Source organism: Apus apus, chromosome 7 (assembly GCF_020740795.1).
Source record: "Apus apus isolate bApuApu2 chromosome 7, bApuApu2.pri.cur, whole genome shotgun sequence".
NCBI classification, from domain to species: Eukaryota; Metazoa; Chordata; class Aves; order Apodiformes; family Apodidae; genus Apus; species Apus apus.
The window spans coordinates 22,738,779-22,756,238 of NC_067288.1; the positions used below are offsets into that span (position 1 = coordinate 22,738,779).

The 17,460-nt window shown below is 46.3% G+C and overlaps 1 protein-coding gene across 1 annotated transcript; it reads right to left on the reverse strand.

Moving 5' to 3' along the window:
- Nucleotides 1-6,517: 6,517 nt before the first annotated feature.
- On the reverse strand, nucleotides 6,518-16,462 carry ATPAF1 (ATP synthase mitochondrial F1 complex assembly factor 1). Its single transcript, XM_051624846.1, has 9 exons — nucleotides 16,210-16,462; nucleotides 15,584-15,692; nucleotides 15,000-15,050; nucleotides 14,221-14,283; nucleotides 12,854-12,904; nucleotides 10,979-11,026; nucleotides 8,896-8,991; nucleotides 8,219-8,326; nucleotides 6,518-7,282 (listed from the first exon to the last, which is right to left on the reverse strand). Exons 1-9 carry the CDS (start codon nucleotides 16,437-16,439, stop codon nucleotides 7,088-7,090), a joined length of 951 nt encoding a protein of 316 aa, XP_051480806.1. The 5' UTR covers nucleotides 16,440-16,462; the 3' UTR covers nucleotides 6,518-7,087.
- Nucleotides 16,463-17,460: the final 998 nt, after the last annotated feature.

Genomic DNA, 17,460 nt, shown 5'->3' on the forward strand with positions numbered 1-17,460 from the left:
CTCGGGCGCCCGCCGGGGTTTCCTACAGAATCCCGGGGCCGAGGGTTTTCCTCCGGCCGGTGATGTCACATCCTGACCCTGCCGGCAGCTCCAGCTGTCCCTGGAAAACCCACTGGGAAGCCGGCACGGCGGGCACAGGGGCTGATGGACGGGCACGCACACCCACTCCCACGCACCGTTCCCGGGTGCTGAGCTCCGTTTCGGCCCATGGCCCCACACCACTCGCTGGCTCCAGGCTTTCATGGGACAGCCACGCACTGAGGGAAAGCAGATGAAGTGTTTAACCCCTCCCGCCCCATCTTTTTCCACAGCCCCCTCTCTCTTCTTCCTCCCCTCCTCGGCACGCACACAAAACCAGCCCGAGGTTTCAGTGCCAGGCCAAGCTGGACACCATCCAGAAGTGAAATGAGAGAGAGAAGGGAAAGAAAAACCCAGAAAAACTTTCTCTGCAGAAAGCGGACTCACTGTGTCTGTCGGTCCTGGCGGTGGGGCGAGTTCTGAAGCACGTTGCGGTATTTAAATACCGCTCGGGGAGAGCAAGCCTGGGCCAGCACGCCCGGCGCCGGCGGGAGCAGCCAGCGTGGGACGGCAGGGGCTCTGCTCCCGGGTCAGGCTCCCGGTGGGACGGGGAGGGATGTAAACGTGGGGGTGCACCCCACACGCAATGCTTGGGGGTGTTGTGGTGAGGTGGGGGGCAGCAGCACGGTGCCCTGGTGCTCCCCATGGTGTGTCTGGGCCAGGGGAGCAGCTGCGGCGAGGTGAGATGGAAGAGTTGCTCGGAGATGTCTGCGGATTGTTTGGCACGGTTCTGGTGAGGGAAAGTTTGCTAGGTTTTGCTTTAATGTGTGCTGCACTCAGGTTCAGCCAAGCATTTGTAGGTGGTGGGGTGAGGTGGGGAAACAGAGCAGCGGGACTGTGAGAAAGGAAACCACAAAGGCAGCAGCCCGAGAGGATGGGAGGATCTGGCCGCTGGGTGGGTCTGCATGAAGCAGGAGGGTTTAGGATGAGGGTTTGCTTCCCTGAACCCTGCCTGGCTTCTCCTGCTGCTGTGGCCATGGATTTACCTTCTGACCTCATGCAGACTGTGCACCCAGTGGGAGACACATCTCGGCAAGACCTAGGCTCCTTCCCCCATAACCGGGCTTCTCAGCTACAGGTGATGCCAGCGTTTGCCCTTGAGGCACAATGTTCAGACAGTCTTTAAAGTTACCAGCCCAGCAATGGCAAATGTCCTCAATTAACCAGAAGCCTCTTGGAGCAGATGGCTGAGGAGTTCAGCATGGTCCCTACAAGGCTCTGGGTGTACATCCTCCCCAGGACTTGTGGGTTGGTTTACAGAGGCAGAGCCTTTTCCACATCAGCCTGGCCTTGCTCCTGAGTGAATTTCTTGTGATCACTGCAGATGGTCTCCAGGTCAAACTAACAAGCCTAAAACCAGGATCTGGCCCAAGGAGAACAGCAGGCTCCTGCCATCTGCAGACAAAGGGAACAATTAAACAAACTTGACATAGGGGTGTCCTTGCACCTGCTGCATGAAAGACCATCAAGGGCTATTCACAAAAATGCTGAAGGAGCTTGACAATGTCTCTGCAAGTTTCAGGCAGCAGCAGCTCCATGAAGCCTTTTTGAGGCACCTAGGGGAGTATCCCTAATGCTGGGTGCTCCCTGCACATCACAACTAGCCTGAGTCCCAGCGAGGACTGAGCAGTGCCGCTGTAACCAATCCTGGGAACCCAGTGTCCATGCTTATTCCCAAGGGAAGCAGGAAATCATAAAATGGCCTTGGACCTCATGAGCTGTAGACAGGTCTGCAGAGCAGATGTAACTCCTGACAGCTAATGCCAAGCCAGGAGGAAACTTTCAACTGAAATCCAAGGAAACAAAAAAAAAAGGCACAAATCCAAAACTGAAGGGGCTTGGCCATACAGCAGAGGTCCCAGAGGCAACTCACAGCCAGGATTTACATCCAGATGAGATGGAGCCAAAATACTTAGAGGCAAGATGGGGTCCTCCCACCCTCAGCAGTCTGGAGCCAAATGAGAGGGGCCAGGAAAACAGCATGAGGGCTGAAGTTGCATCAGCTGCAGCCTTGCAAGTCCACAGGGGTGAGCAGCATCTCCTGGTCAGGCAGTTACACCCTCACTTGAGGCTTTGGAAACCTTACAGAGCAGAGAGCCTGCAGTCCTGCAGCCATCCAGGGTCCAAGCTGTGTGTGGGGGGAAGGCAGAAGTCACTTCGGAAAGAGGAAAAGGCCTGAGGGGCAGGTTTGGGGCAGGAGGGATGCATTATTGTGAAGAGGGCATTTGTCTGCCCCGGAGGAAGGAAGAAGGAGGTTGGCCCTGTTCCTGCAGGCAGGTGCATGGCTGAATTTATCCAAGCGGAAGGAAGCAGGGAAGGAAGTGAGCCTGGAGTGCTGGGCGGCTCCATCAGACCTCACGGGCAGTCATGGAAAGAGGCCCAACAGCAACATGGCTTTGCAGGGCTCAGCAGGACACAGCTGCACCGAGAGAGTGGGAGTGCAGTGAGCCCCCCAACAGATGCACTGCCAGGCTGGGCTGTTCCCAGCCACACAATGCCCTGCAGGGCATGCACCCTGGTAGCACTGCACCCCACCATCCAGGGAGATGCTTGTTCCCAGGCAGGGTTTGAAGGCCGCATGTGCCTGTCCAGACCTCAAGACATAGCAAAAGTGAGCAGTGGGTTTGCCCTGGTTATTCCCAGAGAGGCAAAGGGCACACCCAGCAAAGTTTGCCTTGGATATGCAGCGTCAGAAACAGGCAGCTACCCCTCCTTGCTCCACTGAGTCCTGGGCAGGCTCAGAGATAAGGAGAGGGAACTTCCTCAGCCATGGATCAGAGGGGACTGGAGTCTTGCCATTCTCTAAAGCACATTGGGAAAAAAACCAGGCGCAGATGAAAAAGGACTGGAGTCAGCTTTTTAAGTGAGGGTAAGAACATCATCCTTCAATCTGCACTTCCTTGGCTGCTGCAACAGCTGCCTTTCACAAGCCTGGGTGTCTCCCCAGGGAGCAGGACAGGCTCTGGATTTCCTGCTGACTTGGAGGTACATCTCCCTGTCCCTAACAAGAGCCTCCGGCTGCAAAACTTGCTCCACCACTCCTGGCAGGAACTGCTGCCACATCCCTGGCCCTGGCTCTCCTCCAGCCAGAGGCAGACCACAGGCAGCACAGAGGGAAGGAGGTGGCTCCTGCAGCATCTGGTTCAGCTGTGAAGACCCTGGCCCAAAAATGGCTGGAAATGACAGGAAAGCGATCTGGAAAACTATTGCAGGATGTTTGCCCTCCCCAAGGTAACTCATCTAAGATCCACACCACCAGCCTAGGGGAACTGTTGTCTGAGTGCAGCCCACTGCAATATTAACTATACAGGAGCAACCTGGGCATCCAGGTTTTTAGCACAAAACTCACCCTGAGCTCAAAAAGCTGAGCCAACAGGCTCATGCAAGCTGTGTGTGTGCTGGTAGCTCAGAATGAGGAGACAAACCTTCCCTCTAGTGGCTGCGCAGGCCCTGAGTTTTGCATTTACCTTCTCTCCCCACACCAAGACTAACAGCATTGTTTTCACCATCTCTTGGGCTCGATGTGAAGTTTAAGAGCATGAAATGTACAAACACACCGTGGCTCTGCCAGGCAGCCAGCAGTGTGATCCGTGCACAAATGCAGCCCAGGAACCAGCAAAGCCACAGTCATGAAAGGCCACTCACCCGCTTCTGCTGCAAGGATGATTTGTGGAGCCAATTCCTCAGCTCAGGTACTCCCCTCACAGCAAGCATTTAGTGGGACCAACCATCAGGCCTAGAGCTTCTCTTGGACCTTGTTATTCTGGGTTTGTGTCCCAGTTTCAGCCTCATCTCCACCACAGCAGCAGCCAGCACGGATCAGACTCTGCTGCTCAATTCCTAACCGTAGCATGAGCACACACCTTGGCACGTACAATCCAAAAGGACCAAGAGTTTCCACTTTTCCAAAATTAGGAAAAATTAGGGAGCTTATTCTCACCAGGTCAAACCTACATCTTACAGCTGGGCACCAAATATTGAAACAACTCTGTTGTCTTTGAGCAAGATGCTCTGGATGCTCTGGTTTGATGGTGCAGTGCCTCAGACTACCAGGCCATCTGCTGTTACAATCTGTAGGAACACAGAAAATCATACAGGAACACAGCAGGAGATGGCTGGCTGAAGGTTCCCTGCTCACAGCAGCATTTCAGTGATGCAGTCCATGGGACTGGCTTCCTGAAAAGAGCAGGAACATTTTGGTGGTCTGCAGCAAGCCCCATTCTAAGCAGCAGATCTGGAAATACCTTGCAGGAAGGTGTGAAACCTTCTGCTTTGTATGCCCTCCACTGTCTCCCTGCCATTGCCCACACATGCACATACAAGTCCAGCCAGCTCTTTGCTCCTGCAATCAGCAGCATATCACTGACACCAAGTCAGTCATTTCCATGCCAAGTGGTCTCATCCTGACACAAGGGTTAACGTGTTACAGCCTGCACCTCAAGGCACATTCATACACTTGCAGAAAAAAGCCTTTGCTCCCTCCATCAGTCCATTCTGCCTCTGGTGGGGACAGAAAATGCTGACTCTTGAGAAATGGCTGCAGGTGACATGACCAACCTGGCCTTTTCAGTTTGGGTCTTACTTAAAAGCCATTCCAACACATGCAATACAAGAAATCTTACCTTCTCTTGATTTTGCCATTTCTGACTATATTAAACCCTTGAAGAAGTTCTTACCTTGTGATTAATCACATGATGGGTTGAAAAAAACACTCAAAATTACAGATAGTAACTGCTATAGCCTTTGCTGGAGACTTTAGTCTTTTCAGCTCAGAAAGAGCCTTGAATTTCACTCTTTTTGCCCATTACTCTTCCAAAGATACTGTATTATGCCTATATTAAAATTGAATACAGCAACTTTGACTTCTTCAAGGCAGGAAGTGAGTAATAAATCAAAACGGCCCTTATTTCAGCTAAGGGAAAAAGATAAATGGAGCATGAATGCTATAAAATAGAAGTAGAAACACTCTTTAATAAAGGTGATTTGCTGTTCAGATTATAGCCGCCCTATCCATATCTTCTCTCATTATTCCCCTGCTATGCACACACTCAGACCCAGCACAATCAGGAACAAAGAGATTACCAGGGAGCAAGATGATGTTCTTCAGATGTGCCTCTTCTAGAAACAACTTTATAACTACCTGAATGGACAGGTGTTCACACCCAACAGATACAAGTCGCTGCTAAAGTAGACCCTAAAGACAAACCTTACCATCTGCCTTTAGTGCTTAGCTGAACAATGTCCATGTCCAGAGAATGGGCTGGGAAAGTACGGAGCGACAGCAAGTATTACAGCAACAGGCTCCTACAAGTGCAGTAGCAAACAGACTGTGTAAGAATCACAGAACCTTAGGGGTTGGAAGGGACCTCAAAAGATCATCTAGTCCAGCCCCCCTGACAGAGCAGGATCACTCACACAGAAACTTGTCCAGACGGGTTTTGAATGTCTCCAGTGAAAGGGACTCCACAGCTTCTCTGGACAGCCTGTTCCAGTGCTCTGTCACTCTCACAGTATTTGTAAACATTGATGAGGTTGCCCCTCAGTCTCCTCCAAGCTAGAGAGGCCCAGCTCCCTCAGCCTTTCCTCATAAGGGAGATGTTCCACTCCCTTAATCATCTTTGTGGCTCTGCACTGGACTCTTTCAAGTAGTTCCCTGTCCTTGAACCGAGGGGCTCAGAACTGAACACAAAACTCCAGATGCAGCCCCACCAAGGCAGAATAGAGGGGGAGGAGAACCTCCCTCGACCTACTAACCACACCCTTTCTAATGCACCCCAGGATACCATTGGCCTTCTTGGCCACAAGGGCACATTGCTGGCTCATGGTCATCCTCCTGCCCACCAGGACCCCCGGGTCCCTTTCTCCTATGCTCCCCATAACTAACCAAACCTTCCTATCAGGCCATAGTTAAGGGCAGCACCGAAAATCTGCCATCAGCCTTGCCCAAAAATTGGGCTGCCTCTGACAGACAAGTTGCCTCCCCTTTTCACGTCCATTTCTTTGGCAAAGGAGGGAATGCTTTCCAGCTTCAGCAGGTTGATGGGAAGACACAATGTGGTTTGGACTTAACAGATAATGAGCACTAAGGGTCAGTTAGTGCCAGGGATCTGACCGGGATATGGAAAATATTTCAGCGTTGCTCTGTTCCTATGCAATTCCATCTTGCTTTTATTGGAGACAGCAGCTTTCCTGAAATGGGAACAAGACCTACTTTTTGTCCCTCCAAATGCTAATTCTGGAGTTACCTGACTAGCTGTCAGTCTCAGAAAAACTAATTCTAAAAAGCATGTGATAATTCCTCTACACTATTCAAAAACAAACAAACATAAAAACATGTTTAGAATAGCCTGCTCATCAAGGAAAACATATTTAAGACAAAACCACAGCAACAGGTTAAAATTCATATAACAATTAAGGAACACAGAAGTCCCAGAACAAATCTAGTCACTATTTTTTAATCCTGAGAAAAACAGGGGCCACAGTATACATCTGTGTAAGGAATCTCACAAAGTAACAAAGAGGAATCTGTTTTAGAGCATCAGTCCTATTCTCTTTGCTTGATGGACAAGCCTGTAAAAATTCCAGAGAGATTAAAAAGCACTGGACCATGCAATTATAATGGTGGAAGGCATTTAAAATGCATTTACTGAGAAGAAACATTGATTGTTATCTGTCCCCTGATGTCAACAGAGGCCATTACATAGCTCCCCTTCTGTTACTTTATTTCAGATTTCGAAACCAGAGCATGCAGCAGTAAGCTACAGGATGGGAAAAGGGCTCGTTCTGATGAAGTTGCTCTGAAGTACAGGGCTCCATTCTGGCATTTAATTATTGTTGTTCAAATGGCCCAAGTCTTCATCTTGCATCAGTGCCAGACAGGCTTGACTATCAGTCCCCCAGGAAGTCTCCAGATCCTTTCTGTAGCCAAACCAAATTTGTAAAACAGAACAGAAAGGACATGTAGGAAACCCCTGCCTGGTGCTGGCTCACTTCACCCACACCTAAGGCTCTATGGCTTGTCAGAAACCTGACCAGCTCTCAGTTCTCTTCCAAGTCCACTTTGCTCAAGCTCTGCTATAACTGACATATACTTAAATTCACTAGATCTGTGGTTGAAGGTCTCCACCAACTCGTAGGTCTGGGAATGCTCCGTCGCATAGAAAAGCTGCACCTGATTTGCCAAGCACTGGGCTTCGTGGACCACCTGTGAGTTGAAACAAAGAATGTGTTCCCATCAGGTTTTGTCTCTGAGTATCCCCTTGAGAAAGACTCTTCAGCAGCTGAAAGGCTGCAGCAGTGCTACTCATGGAATGACTTAATTCTCAGTCATCTCAGTTTAGCAAATCTCTCAACACACCACCTCCCTCTTGTTCCTGACCTACTTACACACTTGAGCACCGTGCCTTTCAACTACTCTCCCTCTGAGCACAAATCTCAGAGGTCTGTCTTTCAGGATCCCTGCCCACTGAAAGCACCCCAAAGTCTCACCTTTCCCTTCTGACAGCTGAGCTCTTTGCAAAAACTGACTGTGTACCCTGAACTACAACAGGGCAAATGCATTAGCAATGGCTGCTCTCTACATTGTTTCAGAGCTGGTCTCAGCAGGTCTGTTAGTGGTGGGATGCTCTATTGATCTTGTTCCATCTGCATAATCCCTCGTGCTATTAGTCCTACCACTGTCCTACTGCAGATACTCAAACAACAGCACAGCCACGTGGAGGGAAAAGAGCCAAGGCACACAGAAACCTAACACAGAGCTCTGCAGATCTCCTGATCTGACAAGTAGCATTAACCTTCAAAACTTTTCTAACTTGTTGGCAGGTAGCAAAAGCTTTCCTTTAAATTCACTTCCATTAATGAGAAAAACCAGAAGCATTTATTTTTTTTTTCTACAATAAACTATAATGCCCAAAGTAACAAAGAAAAAAAAGAATGCACAAGCTGCAATCACGAGACTAAACAAAGACTGACAATTTCATTCTAGCTTTCCCCAGTATTAAGCAGATTAATGAAATCTAGTAAGAGCATTCTTTGGGAAAAGGCTTTTTTTAAAGACTTCACTTTATTTTTTGTTTAATTCAAAGCTGTGGAGGGAGTTGCAGCATAAAATGAAGGAAGCCAACAAGCAAATTTCTCTTACCAAGAACTTGGAGTCCATTTCTGCTGTCATGAGTACTATCCCTTTTTCCTTCTGCAGCTCAGGATAATGGTACAAAACCAACTGGCTAGGAGCAGTTTCACCTTGGGTCTAAAGGAGATATGGAAACTTTTAGACCATTAAAGAACTTCAGGGCTACTGCAGATTTGGAGGCTGGATTAACAAAACTTTTGCGTATTAACTGCTATGGAGGCAGTAATTTTTCAGGGTCAGTTCTAATTAAAAATTCCTGATTCTGGACATTCACAAAAAAGAAGGGATTTGCTGAATTAGATTGGGTTTCTTTCTTGACTAAAAACCATCGTGCATTTTAAAGAACACACAATTTCCAGAAAGACATTTCATCTCATAGCACCTACTGGTACTTTAAGTAGCTTGCACAAACAGTTCTAAAAAGTTTGGCTCTTACTTCAACTTTGAGACTATTTGACCTCTACCTCATTCTTCTTTAGATTATAGAGACACTTAATACCCATAAATTTACTAATTTACCCATAATTAATTTACAGGTTTGTCCATAATTAATAGCAGCTTCCCACAATAATTATTTTCAAGTAAAGTTAGACAACCTGTTTGTTAAACTATTATATATTGTAATATGCTGATACGTTTCTGGATCCTAAACCAGCATTTTTTGACTTCTTATTTCAACTACTCACCTGAATGTTTATTAGGGAAGTGAAGTGCAATTCTGTTCCTGACCACTGCCCCACAAGGAACTCGTAGCCTTCTTTTCTTGGCAAAGCATAAAGAAACTGCAGAAAAGTGATTAAAAAGTAATTCTTCCTTTCATAAAACAAAATTATGCCTGTGACAAACGGGTCTCCAGAATAAACTCTTTAGCAAGAGAACCAGGATAGAAAATTGTGTTTCTTTGCACGCCCCCCCCAAGAGTGACAGGGCAGCAGGAACCAGACTTCAAAACTGCTAATAAGCCACCACTAACCTTATCAGTATTCATAAGCAAATATGTTGGCACATATTTTTATGATTATTATGAGACACAGACAAAGGAAAGGACAGGATGGTGGAGAACATTCAGAATCCAATCTTTTCATTCACTTTGAAAAAAATAAAAGGCAGAAATGGTCCAATAAAAGGTAAGAAACATTCAGAGTTTTCACAAGCAGTTTCTCTCTAAAGATTTATTGTCCATTTGGATCCCTAGGCTAGGGACTTGTTCATCTTCTGACACCAAGGGGAAGGACAGCATTGGAGAAAAAAATTAGCAGGATACCTGACTAAATGCCAATGCACTGTACAGGAATGCACTTACAGCTATAAATAATTTTCCAAGCTCCAAGTAGAACGGGAAGCCAAATACATTTGGTCTTGCATGTGGCAAGTGCAATATACAGGACCAATCCATCAATTCCTAAAGTCTCCCATTCAATCTACAAAAGCACTCCTCAAGTCTAGCTACTTTGTTTTCATAAAGAAGTGAAGCATTTCTTTCCTGTCTCAGAAAAGTGAAATGTGCAAAAAGTCCATACTTTGGTGCACAGATTACCACAGAAACATAACTTCCAACAGAAAATGACACTAATCCAGCAGCACGTGGTACAAAACTGCAGAAAGATATCCTTTATCTTGTTAGTTGTTCTGTTTATCTTCTTCAAAGCAACAATCTGCTCATTCATGCAGGAACCTTCTAATTGAAGCTTACAAGATACTCACCAACCCACGTGAGAAACAGTGAACCCAGACAGTGGGAACCCACTCATCTCTCAAATAATCATATTATGCATTCTCAGTCTTTTATGCTGTGCTGGCCTAAGACACAACCCACAGCTTATTTACTCTGTATCTGTAATAAAGGGTTTGCCTACACCCAATTCCCCCCTTTCTTCCCATCACAGTGTTGAATTACAGTGCTCTGTAGCAGAACACTACTCAACTGTGCAGCACATGCCATGCAGTCTTTTTTGACAGCTCATACTCCCCTGGAGACAGAGATGGGTTATTTGTACACCACGGCGCCTGCTCAGTGTGGCTTCCATGCAAACAGCTCTTACCAGCTTTCCAGAAATTACCTATGAGACATCACCAGTGTGGTGAAGCAGGCATGGCTGTGAACATTTATGATCAGGAAAAGCAGGCTAATAGATGACAAGGCTCAGGTTGTTCTGTGGACTGAACCCCAACATACTGATGTCTTGCCTTCTCCCCTTTCAGATAGCCCTGCCTATCTTCACTGCCAGTAAACATAAAAGGAAAGAGGAGCAAGTCACACCAACTGTAAGACAAGAGAATTCACCTCCTCCACACCCATGCAATGTAATGCCATGGTGACATGTAGCTATAGCTAACAACAGTTCCTCCAGGGTAAAGCAAGAATGCTTTAAGTAGTAGGGAAATACATGCAGGACCATCAGTGAAGCTGGACTACAAGTCTTGACTCATGACAACACTGCACAGAAGAGATTTAACCACAAGACATCAATTAATGGAAACCAGAGGCATGTAGCTAAATCTCTTCCCTGGGAGAATCTGTGCTCTCCTTTCTGAACATCTTTCATATCCAGATACCTGACACCTAGACCAAACTGTTTAATACATATGAACAGCCATTGCTTTTACCTGAACACTAAGACAAATATCTGAACACTTGAATATTACTAATCAAGTTGATACAATGAGTATGAACATAGGAAGGTCAAAAGTTTCTAAGTCAGGCTTTATAGGGAGGAGAAATGCATGACAGTCATACATCCATGCACTGTTAGCCTCTGCCATACATACCGATGGACACTTCTGGGCTCTCTTCCATATTACATCAAACTTCTCTGCCTTTGGAGAAGGAGAAAGAAATTCAATTTTCACAATACAAACATGGATGCACAGCTATTCAGAATCACCTCATTAACCGTTATAGGGTACAGCTTCCTTTTACAGAAGGGCTCACTGTGGGAATGGCTAACAAGCATATGGAAAACTGTATTCAGTTCTTAGTCCCTGGTACCTTGCTTCAACAATGCTGCCTCTAGGATGCAGCAGCAAACTCCTTTGATCCAAACCATAATTCCTTAGATTGGGGGGCTCACACTTTAGATTTACATTATGTCCTTTAATAGCTTCACTGCACCAAGTGGTGTCAACAGCTGAGCAAGATGACATATCCCTGGCCCCAAATTGTAGAATTTACCTCAGAGTCATCTGTTCTTCAGTGTTAAAACACAGCCCAGACAGTTACTCAAATAACATACTTATTGCTTAGGTTTATATTAAAATCACAAATACATTTGGTCATCTCTGATGAAACCTGGTCATCTCACTCATGTGTCCCCCATGTTTTCCCAAAACTCTTGCTTGCTCTTCTCCTCCTAGCGCCATCTATTAATACCTACTCTAAGGTGTTCATGAAAGAAAACACAGACCATTTATCAACACCAAGTTCCTCCGGGAGTGCTTCTGTGCACTGGAGAATGCAAGGCCTTCCTTCCAGCCAACACAAAGCTTCTGGCAATAGACAAAAGCTTCTGGCAATAGACAAAAGCTTCTGGCAATAGACAAAGGGGTTTTTTTCCCCCTGATGACACCATGAACTTCTTCCTAATGTGCCTAGGATCTAGCTTTCATTAAAGGATTAAAAGCTTCCAAAGTTTCTCTAAAACAGTGCACCAAAGAACAGTGCCAGCCCCACTAATGAAAGACTTACACTGTCTTAAATGGAGTCCCTGGCCTTGGCCCTCTGCTATGGTACATGTCCAATTCAAACTATTTTCACAACATCCACATGTTGGGAAAACTGAAACATGAAGCTGCCTGACTACAAATCCCACGTTTCCATTTTCAGAGCTTATAGTACTTCATACGTTTAGGCCTCCCACCCACCTCAGCTGCAGCTCCAAGGGCCAAGTACAATTGCAAATCAGACCTCAGATCTAAATGAGGTTTCAAGAACTCAAAAGAACACACAGTTCGTGCCCAGCTGTGAAAAGACAGATTTGAGAGCTCACGATCACATAAGAGACTCTGAAGCAAAGAATAAGAAGAAATCCCCAAAGTGCAAAAAACTCCTCCAGCCTCACGCACATTAACAACAATTAACATCTGGTAAAGTTATCAGGAATAAGAAATATGATCTTATCACAGGAAGCACCATGCAGTCTCAGTGAAAGACACTGCTGCCAATAATTTGAAATGTATGAAAGTAAGTCATAAGTGATCAGCCACGTGCAATTTATTAGCCAAGTGCTCTAATACTGCCATATTAAACTTGAGTTAGCTGTCTGTGCTGTAGGGAAGAGGGGAAAGAAACAAGCAAGCCTAAGAAAAAATGAAGTGAAAATTCAAATGCTCCCTTAATAGATAGTAGGGCCCTGCAACTAGAATTGGATAGTCATAATAAAAAAATGCCTGGAAATTCAAGCCAAGCGTGCAGAAAAAGTTACTAGTTCTACTGAGACGGATGTAAGTGAGAAAAAAGGAATATATGTTTTTGGAAACAAAAGCCTTTATTTGGGGTAATAAAAATCATTCAATCTGGAAAGCAAGTGTGTTCTTGAAACCTCATTTTCCTTCAATGATTGCTTTTAAAAGCAACAGAATTACAGCTGGAAATGAAAGCTTTGCACACTGGCCTTTCAAGTGCGTAACAACAGGGCAACAACTTACAGGAATGACAGCATAAACTGTATCTTTTGCAGAAAAATACTGATTCCAAATCTGTAGGAAACAAAAGCAGCAGTTAAAATCAAGCATCCAGCAGTAATATTAAATGCTTTAAAAATAATTCCATTTGTCAACTAACCCTTGTAAGCCCTTTCAGAAGTAAGTTTTCAATCAAGCCTGGCTGACTGTAGCAACAGATTTCCACTAGGTAACAAAGATCAGCAGGGGGCTGACTCAACATTTACTGGCCACCAGAAGTGCTTCTTCATTTTTGCAGACAATCACACTTATGATTTCTAGAGGGCTTGAGTTGGTTTTTGTGCTGTTTTATTTACATAAAGACCATTCAAAAAAGTTTCAACAGAAAACGTCGCATAACACTCCTCTGTGTTCACAGGATTTTTCTTCAGGACAGCAGGATGGCAATACCCACATAAAAGCCCAAAGTCCTTAATAAATGGGCAAGTCCAGGAAAAAGCCCAGACTTCAGGACTTTTTTCTGTTGCTCTTTCCCAGTCCTACATAACTAACAGCAACTGTCAGTAAAATGTTTAAACAACGAAACAGAAATAGAAGAACTTGAAGGTAACTCATGAGTTACCCACTCTCTGCTACCATCTCCTGCACAGCACATAACCACTTCTATAATGTTCTTGAGCTGTCAGGAAAGCAGTTGGGTTTCTGTTCTCCAAGTTGTGCCAGAAGGCTCCTTCATATGTTCTGCTAACCTTAAATGAACACGCCAACATTTCTTGCCATACAGTCTAAGGAAAAAAAACACTACCAAAGCTACATCAGAAATGTGCAACAGATGTGATGAGCTGCAACCAGATGAAAGGGGATACAGTGCAAAGCCAAGAAGATACTGGGGAGAAGGACTTGACTCACACCACTCTTCCAACAAACAGACCCAACCACCTCTTCCTTACCCTAACCAACTTCAGTGGCTCTGAATGAAAGGCAAATACTGCAATCCAAGGTACGAGGTGGCAAAAGCTCTGGTTTTATTCCTGCAAAACTGATGTAGAACAATCCATATAAGCTACTGCTAGGATTGCCCTTCACCTGGCTTCAAACCTGACAGGAGATGGCTAATGCCAATTCAGCTGCTACACCTTAAATGGCAACTGTATGAATTACAAAGCAATCAAGTCCAAATGTATTATTCATCAAGGTACATCCCAGGAGGACCTACCTATATGGAGAAGACTTTTATCTTCTACTATTGATAAACATGTGAATGTGATTTTCACAAACACACATCCACAGCCATGTTTTATGCTTCAGTCTAAGGAAAATGTCCAGCCTTACATGTTGGTTACTATTAAGTACAGATGTAGAGCAAACTTTATTCCATTTAAATCCATCACCTGTTTTATCTCCTCCGCTGATTTTTCTTTCACCATCTCAACATTAAGAATTGAATCAAGTGTCTGCAAGAGAAAGGATAAGGAATTTGGCATGATGACAGTTCTCTGAAGTGAAAATCCAGAATGGATCGATGCAACTAGAGAGAACAAAATGAAGCTAGAGGAACTTAATTCAATTTGCAGTGTGAGTTAGTCCTCTTAACTGTCAAAGAAAACAGTAAACCATATGCAGTAACACACTGAGAAGTGGATCCACACACTGAGGCAGAATAGGAGAGATTCTGTCAGGACACAGAACACACTTTTCTCCAGTTGTGCAAATCACTCTCTGCTGAAGCTGCAAGAGGAGCTTCAGCTTTTCACCTTCAGCCATCTCAGACACGCTCTGTTGACAGATTCACACAGTTTACCAAAATAAAAGTGAACAAGAATAAAACCCTTCCCTTGTCCCTCTGCTGGCTGATCTTTGGAGATTTATTTACATGCTGCAAAGGCAGCTTAACCCTTTCCATTTATTACTGTGAGCACTCAGTAGAGATCCCCTAACTAGTACAAACTCCCAGGGTGTCAGAGAGAAAGGACAGCATAATAAAACCTAACAGTGCAGAAGTTTTAAGACTAAACATGATCCCAATAGTAAATTAAAATCTTTTAGTCAAGTGCAGCATAAGGAACAGTAGTTTTACATCAAGAAGGTCTTGGCTGAAGCACTGACATTAGCAATACAATTTCTATCCTTGCCAGCAGGTCCTCTCCCACCTGAGGTTCATTTTGCCTACCTTATCCTTTGTGAATCCTCCCTTTGATGTCTTTGTGCCCAAGCCTTTTGCCTAGAAGAAAATATTCTTCTTTAGCTTTTTTAGCTGATGCTTTAATACCATTTATTTGTCTTCCTTGCATAACACACCTACTCCTGAGTAGGAGCTCAAGTGCATTTTTAATGACATAAATTACTAATTAGGAGAAGCAGATAACAAGATTAAGTTACTAAATGTGAATGATGAATTTCTGGACCAGAAAGGATTAGTCAAAAGGTAAACTGTTATGCATTTCTGATCCAATACTATTGAACAGTTTTCTTGCATTCACTAAAAAATGTTAAATGCAAGATCACGTCACTCCATCTGGCCACACTAATCTGGAACTAATTAAACACTTCAACAAGGCCTCAAGCACAGAATTTACAGTCTAAAAAATAGCTAAATACTACAATGGAATACAGAACAGTATTTTTAGCCACCAGAGTGTGAAACTCTAAGGCTCCTTACGAGCAGTATCGCTGTGTGATTGCAGTATTATGCTGATCCCATGCAAATGACATTACAATATTGAATATGTGAATTACAAAGAAAATTGGCCTTGCCTTTTCCTCCATGCATCTGATAAATTCTCCTTGATTGGAATATCCCACAGGCTGTTTTTTCACTTCATTTCTTTTTTCCATACGGGATTCAAACACATCTGGGCTGGATCTGAACAGGGAAAGGGGTGATTAACAGTACCAGGAAATTAACATCATTTGGCCTTTTGAAATGCTTACTTGGGTATCAATTCACGTTCTTAACTTAAAATTTTCATTTCTTCTTAGTAAAACTACCTCTTGTAGAGCTGATCGCGTCGGGAGATGACTCTACGACTGACTTGGTGCAAACCACACGTCAATTTCAAGGCAGCATTTGGCCTAAATGAATCAATTCTTAATGAATGGCCGGGGAGGTTGTGGCTGCCCCCTCCCTGGGGCGTTCAAGGCCAGGCTGGATGGGGCTGCGAGCGACGGGATCTCGCGGAAAGTGTCCCTGGGAACTTTATGACCTCCAGGGTCTCTTCCAACCCAAACCACTCTATGATCCTATGAATTCCGTCCTAAGGACGCAAAGCTAAAAACAACCCCCCCTCCTCCCCAAATAACCCAGCTCCCCCCTCTTCCCAAAAACCAGCCAAACCCCCCCCTCCCACCCCCGCTTCCTTCCCCTCCGGGCCCGCACCCACCTCCGCAGCTCCTGGATCTTGTCTCGGTACTTCCCGTAGAAGGGGTTTTCCTCCAGCTCCGCTCCTCCCGACCCCGGCCCGGCCAGCTCCCGGCACGGCGGGGCCAGCAGCCCGAGCGGGCGGAGCGCGGCCCGGCTCCGCAGGGCCTGCCCCAGCCCCCGGGCCGGCCCCAGCCCCCGGGCCTGCAGGGCCGCCCCGAAGCCCCAGGCCTGCCCCAGCGGCCCGGCCATGGCGCCGCCGCCCCGCCCCGCCGCTCCGCCCCCGGAGACGCGCCCTGACGGGGGAACGTGGAGTTGGATACGCGAAAAACCCGCGTTGCAGGATCACAAGACGCGCCCGGCCCGGGGCGGCCTCGCTTCAGGTGGCCCAAGGGAAGGAGACAAGCGGTCCCCGCACAGGGAGTCACCCCAAACCCGCAGGCACAGCCCGCACACGCAGCCCCGAGGCGCAGCGGGGCTCAGCAGCGCGTCGCTCCCTTCCTGCCGCAGCCCGGGCCCGTCACTCTCACCGCTGCCTTCTTCCCGGTCCAGACGCCACTTGCTCCTCTAGGACGCGCCACCCGAAGAAGCACACAGCCTGCTCCGAGGGGCCTTCCCGCCTCCTCAAGGACCCCTGGAAACCTGCAGGCGTGCGCTGAAGCAGGGAGCAGGGCTGGACAAGGGTATTTTACTACCTACACCCATGGCTTTTATGCCCTCTACCATCTGCAGCCTGAATACGAGACAGGGAGGGAGGGCTGATGACACCCAGCCCGGGCAGGCTCTGGAAGGCACGCAGGATGGAGACCAGCAGCGTGGCAGAAAGCTTGCCGAGATGAGCGGGGGCTGGGGAGCAGAGCTCCCAGCCTGCAGGACACCAGTTCCAGCTGCCCGAGGCCAAAGAAAAGCAACCACTGTACCCAAGAACGAGCAGATTTTGTTCAACTGATAGCACAAGTCCGTCCTACAACAGCAGTGACTACAGCAATTAGGAATCCACTATGCTCTTGACATGCAAATTAAGCAGCACCACTGACCAGCTCAGCTCCTTGGCCACAGGCAGAGGACATGGGCAGCTGGAGTGGCACATGCTGTCTTGAGCTGACAGTTTCACTACAGCTGCTGAAGAGCCTTCTAGAAGTAAAGCAGACTGCAACAAAACACAACACTGAGACATTCACGTGGCAATACAATACCTTAATTTTACGGTAAGTTAAACTCCATACAAATCCAACTTTCAAAAATATTTTCAAACTCTGGCATATGGCTATTA

Bases quoted from the DNA above. Each gene is read 5' to 3' on its own strand.
- ATPAF1 (XM_051624846.1), bottom strand. From the start codon at position 16,439: ATGGCCGGGCCGCTGGGGCAGGCCTGGGGCTTCGGGGCGGCCCTGCAG. The intron at 8,992-10,978 runs GTATGTATGGCA...ACTTTTCTGCAG, and splicing joins GAGCCCAGAAGTGTCCATCG to TTTCTTTATGCTTTGCCAAG. The intron at 8,327-8,895 runs GTGAGTAGTTGA...TATCTCCTTTAG, and splicing joins CTTCCCTAATAAACATTCAG to ACCCAAGGTGAAACTGCTCC.